The following is a 10519-nucleotide window of genomic DNA, read 5'->3' as shown; positions in this document are numbered from 1 at the left end:
GTATATAGTTTCCTACAGTGGAAGCCATTTTTAGAAGCTCTAATGACCCTGATGAACTTGGACTTCAGTGCCATTTTATTTCATCTATCTAAATGAAATCTTATCCAATTGATTCCCCTCTGTGCAAACATTTCTCTCAGATGTTCTGCTTCTGACTGTATCTAAGAAATAGAGCTGAGAGAACTCACAAGTGGCCAGGAGTCTAAAACACATATTTGTCATCTCAATTCTGCCACGTACTCAACTAGGACCTTGTACAACTGTGCAATTCTGAGAGAAAAGATTCCTCCCTTAGAAATGAAGGCTATCCTGGGGTCTATCACTGGGACATTGGTTAAAACAAAAACTGGGAGCTCTTTTTCGTGGTGCCTCGGAGGCTGTCGGCTGCTTCAGGATGAAGCTCAACATCTCTTTCCCAGCCACTGGCTGCCAGAAACTCATTGAAGTGGACGATGAACGCAAACTTCGTACCTTTTATGAGAAGCGTATGGCCACAGAGGTTGCTGCCGACGCGCTGGGTGAAGAATGGAAGGGTTATGTGGTTCGAATCAGTGGCGGGGACGACAAACAAGGTTTCCCTATGAAGCAGGGGGTCTTGACCCATGGCCGAGGCCGCCTGCTGCTGAGTAAGGGGCACTCCTGTTACAGACCAAGGAGAACTGGAGAGAGAAAGCGCAAATCTGTTCGGGATCGCATTGTGGATGCCAACCTCAGTGTTCTCAACTTGGTCATTGTAAAAAACGGCGAGAAAGATATTCCTGGTCTCACTGATACCACTGTGCCTCATCGCCTGAGGCCCAAAAGAGCCAGCAGAATCTGCACACTTTTCAATCTCTCTAAAGAAGATGATGTCCACAAATAGGTTGTGAGAAAGCCTCTAAACAAAGAAGGAAAGAAACCTAGGACTAAAGCACCCAAGATTCAGCGTCTTGTTACTCCACGTGTCCTGCAACACAAACGCAGGTGTATTGCTCTGAAGAAACAACGTACTAAAAAAAACAAGGAAAACGCCGCAGAATATGCTAAGCTTTTGGCTAAGAGAATGAAGGAGGCCAAAGAAAAACGCCAGGAACAGGCGAAGAGACGACGTAGACTGTCCTCTCTGAGAGCTTCTACCTCTAAGTCTGAGTCCAGTCAAAAATGAGATTTTGTAACTAACAAATAAAGGAGAGCAAATATCAAAAAACAAAACAAAACAAAACAAAAACAAAAAAAAAACCTAGGAATGATTTTGACCTTCGACACTGGCAGGTGTTTCGAGTCCATGTGCTGACTGGTGCACATACTCACTGCTGGGATGTCTGTACATCGGTGCTACACTTAGGGAAACCCATCCTATTTCACAACTCCTCCAAAAGTCTTCATTCACTTACAACCAGTGACTTCAGTCCTGGGAAAAGCTCCTTCAGAAATGCAGTGATGCATTCATGAAGATTTGTAATCCAGATGCCATCTTGGGCATGCAAAGTGATACGTGCACGTGGTGGGGATGGGGCCAGTCTCTCTTCCCGAAAGGTTCCCAAGCTATAAAGACCTGTGAGCCAGCAGCTGCCAGTGCCCATCCTTACCACCATGTTCTGCTGGGGAATAAACTATTGCTGAGAAGAGCGGAGCCCAGGGGTGGAGCCAGAGATGGAGTCCTCATGATGATGTTCTAGTAGCTGGAACATCCAATATGCCTGGGCTTTTACCTAATGAGCCAATTATGTTGGGTGGGAATGTTCTGTTTTGTTTTGCTTGAGGTATCTGAGCTATATTTCTGTCAATATTGGTTGCAACTAAAAAGTCTAGATTTTAAAAGCCAAGATCTTATTCAATCATTCAGTAGTTCTCCTCTTTCTTGCCTTCTTCACTTTCTCTTCTTCCTGCTTCTACACTCTCATTATCATCAACACTCTCTTTCCCAACCCAGCAAGTCCCCAGGCCATGCCTGCCACCCAGGCTACATCTGTGATCACCCGTCCATTCCCTGAGGGTTCATTAGAGCTTCACACATGGGTTCTGAATTCAAAATATTGGGATGTAGACTCTAGTCTGTTTTGTGATGTAGACTGTTGCCTGTTTACTTCCTGTGGATGAGCAAAATCTCTACCACCTGATTCCTTCAGAGAGAAGCAATGCGACCATGATGGTACGTAGTCCAAGGCTCTTGAGGTTGTACCAGTGTGATGACTGCCAGAATGTACGTTTTCCTTATCTGGCATACACTTAGGTTCATTGCTAATGACTCATTGGCTGAAAACATGCTAGGCCGAGCTAGTTCTGTATAAGTGTAAGTAGAAGCAAAGCTTATCCCTCAAGAGTCCCTTGTAATTTTTATCTCTTCATCTAAGAATGTTCAGCAGGTTAAGCTGTAGAGTTGTTTGCTCCAATAGGTGCAGTGTGAAGACAAGTAGATGTATCATTGAGGAACTAGAAATAAATACCAAATGCTAGCAATGAATGTTGGGAAGCCAGATTAGCAAATTTTCTCATTTACTATGTAGCAAAAGTGGACATTCTCGCAGATCAGTGGAAACGCTTCTTTAGATAGACAATGGATTTTCTTAAAGACCACTAAAGTTATTTAAATACAACATTGAAAGCCATAAAAGTCTTGGAATTAAAAATTCATCATCAAATTAGTCATGAGGGTAATAAAAGGCTAAAAATATCCAAGAAAAGGGAGTGCACATTCTGTTCCATGCCACTCCGTGGGAGGCACACCGCCGAAGAGCTTTGGGGGAGCCATCAGGCATGAGATCAGCTGTGAGTAAAGACGCAGGCGAGAATGTTCCATGGAACCAATTAGGGAACAATGACTGAAACCGTTTTACTAGATAGATGCTTTCGGCGGAGGAGTCAGTCACAGAAAGATTTAGAGGCAAAGGTGGGAAGAGGACAGATTGTGAACAGCCTTGAGTGCAAAGCTAAGGACTTGGACTTCTTTAGGGCGTGGGGGTCATTGGAGACCTTGGGGCCAGGGCTAATGTGGCTGTTCTAAAACCCACACGGCAGGGCTGGCCATCATATTTCCTGTCCTGCTCAGCGTCCTCTGACACAAAGAGCCCATAAGAGGGTTAGAACAGGGATGGACTACGCCCTCAGGTAGTGGGCAGTTGTTTGCGGGAAAGAACTCCAAAGCCTGCTTCTCATAAACCGATTAGGTCATCTGATCATTGATCAACGTTTCCCTGAAATACATACCGGAACCACTTATGCAACATGGTGTTAACTATTATAGCAAAGCCAAAATCCTGCCACTATTCGTTTGGCAGAATCCAGGCTAACACAGCACCAGGCCTTTGAGAAAGTCACAGAGTGTCTTCTTCAAGACGGACCGGAGTGGTGGATCATGTGGCTGAAGGTGACCCTGTGCCCTGAGGGATGCTAAGTCCCCTTCAAGTCCTGCCCAACCCCAGGTGAGCAGCAGTGCAGGTGGGAAATGAGCGCTCAGGGCAAACAAATCCCTCTCCGGTGATCAGGCTCCCCCGGCGCACGCTTTGGACGCCTTGAGCAGATACGTGGGAGTTATTCACCATTTCCATAATCTGCATAAAAATCAACCAGCGTGCTTTGCAGAAAAACATTTCCTGCGTGCAACACGAGCTGTGTTTGTGGAGCACAAAATCAACCAGCGTGCTTTGCAGAAAAACATTTCCTGCATGCGAGCTGTGTTTGTGGAGCACGGTCTGCAGATGAGCTTTTTCCTACTTCTCTGTTCCTCAGAACAGGGTCAGCGAGAATGAATGCAAATCCACAGGGTTATGAGGTCAAATAAGATCTTGGAAGCTACAACGGGTCAGCGAGAATGAATGCAAATCCACAGGGTTATGAAGTCAAATAAGATCTTGGAAGCTACGACTCCACTCACAAAGCAAACTTTCATATGCAAAGGCCTGTGAAGACCTGCAGGAAAGACAGCCACTTAAACGCCTCCTAAGTTCAGTGACAAAGAGCCTGCGCTGATGTCCCGAGGCTCCGGGTGCTGCTGCCCTTAGCTTGGCCAGGCCCGAAGATGGAAGGCAGGGTGGGGCTTCCAGGAGCCCTTTGCCTTCTTTCCTGATGGACCTCAGCTGACAGGGCCCTGACATGGTAGGCTTTGCCGCCTTACAAGCAGTTAGTGAATCGGAAGCAAACACTCAAAACCCTGTGTGATTCCGTGTAAAAAATCACTTGCAAAATGAAGAAGCCTTTGGTAATGCACATCTTCACCTCCTAAATTACACACTTGCTCTGAAACAAACTGGCAGAGCGCCTGTCTGGCCACCACAAAGAATAGCCATTTGCTACCGCTCAGGAGGACGGAGGTTTGTCCTCGAAATGGGCTTTTTGTACCAGTAGGGGACACTTGAATGCAGGGAACCGGAGTCAGAGTTTGCTCATTTCCCCTTTGGGGGTCATGTTCCTGAAACCCTGGGTTGGCCTGTGGCCCTGCGGAGAGAAGGGCAGGTTTCACCCTGGTGAAAGCTGGGCCCTGAGGCCCACGGCCTGTTACAGACGCGCCCTCACCTCAGCCTGAGACCCCTGGAGAAAGAGGAGGAACAGATGCTCCCCTCCTCCGGGGCCCCCTGCCGGCCCCGGCTCTGCATGGCTGGCTCTATATGTCCATGTTCTTCAGCTCCCGTGTGAGAAATAGTGGGCAGAGGTCCGGGGAAGATGGGCAGTGACGGGGAGCCCCTCCCAGAGCCACAGGATCATGGGTTCGGCCTCTTTCTCCCTTTTTCTCTTCCCCTGGAGGTCCTGGCCACACAGCCCTCCCCAGTCCTCCCCGGAGTCAGGATAGATGACTCATGCTCCAAGAATTCTTCACTTCACTTGAAAGACCAGCCAAAGAAAGGAAACTCCCTTGCATCTGGCATCCTTCTGGGGCGCACGGGGACCCGCTCTCTCCCGGGCTGGGAGGGGAGGGAATGTTATTCTTCCGCACACAAAGCCGCAGACGTATCTGTTTCCTGAGGCTGCTGCTTATTCTCCTGGAGGCTGACAACACTGGGTGAGAATAAAGTTTCATTTAACCCGGAAATATGGCTAATGTGGATTCTTGGAGGGAAGGCCCGTCAACAAGAAATGGTCCTCAGTGTTCAGTTCCAAAGACTGAGTTTATTTAAAAAAAAAAAAAATTACAGCCGAACCGGTTTGGCTCAATGGATAGAGCGTCGGCCTGCGGACTCAAGGGTCCCAGATTCGACTCCAGTCAAGGGCATGTACCTTGGTTGCGGGCACATCCCCACTGGGGGGGCATGCAGGAGGCAGCTAATCGATGTTTCTCTCTCATTGATGTTTCTAACTCTCTATCCCTCTCCCTTCTTCTCTGTAAGAAATCAATAAAATATATTTTTAAAAAATTACAAGGAATTCCTTGTTTATTTCTTAAACAAAATTTCAGTTGGTTGATAACAGGACATGGGCAGGATGCTCCGAAAGGAGATTTTGTGATGGTCACAAATGCCTGTGAATGTCAAGGAACGTGAGTGGACCCTCTCAAGGAGGGAGGCTTCTCACGGACATAGGAAAAGAGCAGTCCGTGTGATGAGGGCAGGGACACAGATTAAAGAAATCTTCCTGCAAGACTCAAAATCTACTTCTGAAACCCAAGCTGGGAGGAGTTGCCGCAGAAACTCTGCATTGTTCCTTGAACTCGTGACTGGCTATTTTCTTGCTTGTCAATATCATGCCAGAACCAAAGTAGCCTTGAGAGATGGTGCATGTCCTATGGTTTAACTGGAGGGAGAGTTGCTTTGTCGGCTGGGCTGTGACAAGAGCAAAGAGGGGTCCCTGCACAAGTGGCCAGACTCCTGCTCCTGGAGAGAGGATGAGGGGCTCATGCATGAGAGTCATCAGTGGGTCCTGGAATCTCAAGTCGGAACAGGCCTTAGTGTTCTGTCCTCCATGTCTCTGCCAGCCTCGTGCATCCCTTCTACAGCATCCGACAGTGACCTTCGGCTGGAGCGCCTCATGTTTGCCTGGAGCGTCAATGAGAACAGCCGGAGGAACCAGCTCGCACTGTGCCGGGCGCACGTACAGGTTCAGTGAATGGCTGTCCCGGGGAACGTGACTAACGCAGGACGTTCTGCGCCGCGGCAGAGCCGGCACTCTCCGGTATTCTGCCCCTTCCACCTGCCCAAGCATTCCCACCGCCTTGTCTTGCTGGGGCTGCATAATTTTCCGCTGATGGAAAACCGTAATTTTCTTAACAGCACATTTAGTTTGCTTTGAAATTCCCAGAGATATAAATATAAACACAGACGAGCATCTTTTTGCATACAGCATGTTCGTTTTCAAACGTCCTTGCTTCAAGAGCACACATTTTCAGCCAAAGGAGTGAACTTCTTTCAGAGGGGAGGGTGTGGGTGAACGAGAATGCCTTGGGTGACACTGACATTCTCAGGCACCTCGTCTAGAAACGACGCTGAAATGGTATGAGGGCAGGGGAAGGAGCAAGAGCGGAAGCCAACACGGAGCCCAGGAGAGTAAGCACTAAAGATGAGTTTGCTTGAAGAACCAGATTCTACTTAGGCCATCGATCCCAGAACCATCTCTGGAACATCCAGAATCCTGTACCATGTTGGGACTTTTACACAAGATTTTGGCTAAAAGCACAAATGGCAAAAAGCCTGGTATGTCAAATGGGCAAAAAGGCATAACATCAAAATGCGAGACGTTTTCATGTCTTCTGTCCCCAAAGAGAGAGTTTTACCTGTTGAAAGAAAGAGGGAGAACTGCATTCTACAAGCGGAAGGTGGGCAGCTCCCATCCCTGGAGGCGGACCCTGGGGCAATGGCAAGAAGGGGAGCTTTGCTGGGTGGGGGGTGTCACAGTGGGTGTTGACATTGTTGGAGGTGGTGTCACCTCCCTGAGCCTCTGTGTTCCTAACTCATGAGTTCGCTGTGAGAATGAGTTACTGGAACAGGCTCATTCCCACCGTTACCCTCCCCATTTCATGAAAACTCTTGCTGTTGAGCGGGCCACAGTGGCCCCTCAGTGTAACCTCCTGCCCCTCAGGTACCGGCTCCTCCCTGTGGGGGTGCCTGGTCTGCTGCCGTGGGCAGGGCTGGAGGAGGCCAGCATCCTGGCGGCTGTTCACCTGCTCTCCACGGGGTTCGCTCCTGCTGGAGCCATGCGCCTGATGGCCAAAGAGGAAACAGGGTGCCTCGCAGTCCCCCAGCACTTATGCCGCACCCACTGCCCTGAATGCTCCCAGGACTCGCTTCTGAGGCTCCCGGCCACCCTGGGAGGCGCGCTCTGCCGTGACCCCAGTTCACAGAGGAAGAAGCACCAGGTGCGCCCACGGCTGGCCTCTCGGATAAGAGTTAAAACGAAACCCCTGAGTTAGACTTAACTCCAGACCCTGGACCAGCATAGCCGGGTGCCCAACATGGGATGAAGAGAGACAAGGAAGATGGCAGGTCAGCAGGGCCAAACTCAGTCGGCACTGCCTGGAAGAAAGGTCTGGAGGAAAACGCCTGGCTCGTCCCGCCGGGACCAGCTCATCTACCTGGACCGCAGGCTCTGCCAGCCTGGGGGCGGGAGGGCGAGAGAGGCATCGAGAGGCAGTGTCAGCTCAGTGACCAAGCCCTGTGGCCAAACGAGGGGCTGCTCCACTGAGCAACGTGTGTGACCTTCTTCAGGCGAGAACAGAGGCAGCAGTGGTGCCCAGGGGTGAGGGGATGGGGGGCTGTTCCCAGCTCTCACAGACCTCCTGCACCCCCTCAAGGCTTATCTGTGTCCCTGACTCCTCGAGAGAATGTGACTCCTTGATGCTGGGACTCTGTGGCTCAATACCTGTCAGAAGGCCTGGGCCGGCGCAGGGAGCAATAAGCGTGTGTTGATTGACGGAGTAATTAATACACAGGAAACCAGGACACACCCAGTGTGGAAACATTGGGATCGAACGTGAACTCTAAGCACTCACTCCTGCCCTGCGCTGGGCAGGTCTTGGGGGCGGCCCCACCACAGCCTGCATCACCCCGATGGTTCCATATCCACTTCGCCTTCAGCACCACCTCCCTCACTGCTGGCCCCGGTCTCTGCCGCCTCAGTCTCTCCCACGTGCTGTCAGGCCCATTGCTACAAACACCACTCCATGGTCAGACTCACCTTCTATGAAGCGCCCTCATTGCACAGCTAGGTAAACTGAGCCAAGGGTCCCCGGAAAAGCTGAGTTCAGCCTGAGTGTCCTGATTTCCAGGTCAGTGTCAGACGCCCCCTCCCCTCCCTTGTCCTCCTCTGTAGGTGACACCACCTGACTCAGAACTGTGCCCACTGAGTACCCCCGCAACCTCTGTGACACCTGGGCAGGGTTTCCTTTCTCTGAGCTACACAGAGTGGTGGCCAGGGCAGCCAGCTCTGGCCCAGAGGGGCCCTGCCGTCCCTCACCACCAGCCAGTCCGTCCTGAGGCAGGGCTCCACCGCACACGGAACCATGACCCAACCAACCGTGGAGAACGAGCGGGTGAAGGGAGGCAGTCGGTGACCTCCGTCTGCCCTTTCCTTCTTCTCATCATTACAAATAAATCGAGTCCTTTCCCTCTTCTTACTATCTGCGATTACAGTTCTCACTCGGGTCAGAATGTGTGTGGCCGGGAGGAAATGAAGGGGAGCTCTATAAATAACTCCAGCGATTCCAAAGCCATTATGATAAAGACAGAGCCTGGACACGCGGAAACCTCGGGGGCTGGACAGGAAGAGAGAGAAGCGGGCCAGGCAGGCTGTGTGCGCGGGAGGGAGCCAGCCGGTCTCGGGGAAGGGCCAGCCGATGCTCCCTGGGGACCCCCAGTTACCCACGTGTCCAGCTTCTCAGGCCAACCAGAAACTGGAGAGACTGGGTCTCTCTGTGAAATGTACTGTTTCAAATGTGATTAGGATCTTTAACCAGACACCACATGGGCCAGCAGCATCTGACCTGTCTGACCAGCCCCCATTCCTGACCCCAAGGAAGGAAGACATGGATTGTGGGAAAGTCAAGACGTCCGTGCACGGCCCGGACACGCCACCACCACCACCAGCGTGGCCGAGACACCTTGGTTCCCCAGCTTCCGCAGCTGAGGCAGAGAAAAGCACTCTTGGGGTGGGAGGGGGAGGAAGGCAGAGTCAGGGGCGGTGGGGTTCAGGCCCCCTCCACCATCCAGAGTAAAAGGAACAATTGCTGACACATGTATTAGCAGGTGAGCACATCTCTCCCACCGCCTTCCCTCGCCGGTCCAGGTGGGGCCCTGCAGGCAGGCCTGGGACCAGCTGAGGGAGGGAGTGAGGGCGCTGCCATGCTCTTGGGTTGAGAAACCTGGAGGCTGTCATTGAGGCTGGGATCATCTCTGCTGTTCTTTGGGAGGCCCAGGTCAGTCTGGAAGGACGTCTGGCCACCATGCTGTGTGTTTGAAGTCAGTGAGGCCCAGCCGAGACAGGCCAGCGGCTGGGCTGGGAACGAGTCTATTTCCCTGCTCTCAGAAGGGAAGGAGAGGCTCCCCCCGGGGTCTGCAAATCTAGGGGCAAGTCCTACAGCATTTAAGGCTCTGGGACTTGCCCAATGGTTCCCAGTGCTGACAGCCTTATAAAGGACAGTGTCATTCAGGGTCGGGGAGGCCACGTGGAGGCGGAGCAGCCGGCGCCAACCCAGCCCATCTGGGTCGGAGATGAACTCCGGATTAGTTTGAGGGTGGAAACCTGGAGAGGGGAGGGTGAGGTGGGCCAGCCGTGGGGGCCGGTCAGGGTTGTCTGCAAAACTGGTGGGACCACCCAGAAGAAGCCTGTTCTGAGAAGAGATTGATGGAGGAGCCTCTTGGGAGAGAATTTTTCCAAAAGAGAGCCAGGGGACAACGCCAGGCAGGAATGAAGGCTTAGTCATCGGAGGATAGCAGACCGCACCCAGCCCAGGTGACCTGATCCAGCCCACAGACATCAGCAGAAATCCTGGGGAGACAGGCTTGGAGCCAACACAGAAAGAGGGGTCCTCATCGCCAGCCAGCCTGATCTGGGGGCGCCAGAAGGGGAGAGGGCTTCGTCCACTCTTCTGCCCAGAGCAGCCCCGGCTGTGCTCCCAGAGGGGACGATCCCCCTGTGCAGGGCCGCAGGGTCAGCAGAAGGGACTGGCAGAGCAGTCAGGGCTGGGAAGCAGCTGGGTCCCCAAGAGGGGCCAGAGCCACACGTTCTTAAGTACAAATGGGACATCTAGAGACTCCCAGAGTCACTGAGAGAGGGAACACCATGCCATCAGGTAACAGCCAGGGACAAGAAAGTATGTGTTTAAGCGTGAGCATTACACATATCTCTTGGTCTGGGGACCAAGAAATCGCTGAGTGCAGAAGCATCCCCATGTTGCCCACAATCATTTGGAGCATTGCTTCACCTGGCTAAGGCCGGAAGACTCTGAGGGCAGGCACTTGTCTCTTTTATTCAAGGCTCCCTCTCCAGTGACTAGACAAGTGTCTAGTGTATCTTAGTCATGTCAGCACTTACTGAGTAAGTCTCCCCACCACAGACCTTGACCTCAACAGTTCTCAAGCTTTCAGTAGCCATGGACCACTTTCTTGAAATAGAACCT

At 51.8% G+C, this 10519-nt stretch overlaps 1 protein-coding gene across 1 annotated transcript; it reads left to right on the top strand.

The window, feature by feature from the left end:
• The first annotated feature begins 358 nt into the window (after positions 1-358).
• On the top strand, positions 359-1186 carry LOC102259132 (40S ribosomal protein S6). Its single transcript, XM_014544158.1, is given in 1 exon segment — positions 359-1186. A coding segment is annotated over 1 exon segment (750 nt). The 5' UTR covers positions 359-394; the 3' UTR covers positions 1145-1186.
• Positions 1187-10519: the final 9333 nt, after the last annotated feature.

This window comes from Myotis brandtii, unplaced genomic scaffold (assembly GCF_000412655.1).
Source record: "Myotis brandtii unplaced genomic scaffold, ASM41265v1 scaffold354, whole genome shotgun sequence".
Classification (NCBI taxonomy): Eukaryota; Metazoa; Chordata; class Mammalia; order Chiroptera; family Vespertilionidae; genus Myotis; species Myotis brandtii.
The sequence above is the reverse complement of the archived record's forward strand: the minus strand, read 5'-3'. Positions and strand labels throughout refer to the sequence as shown.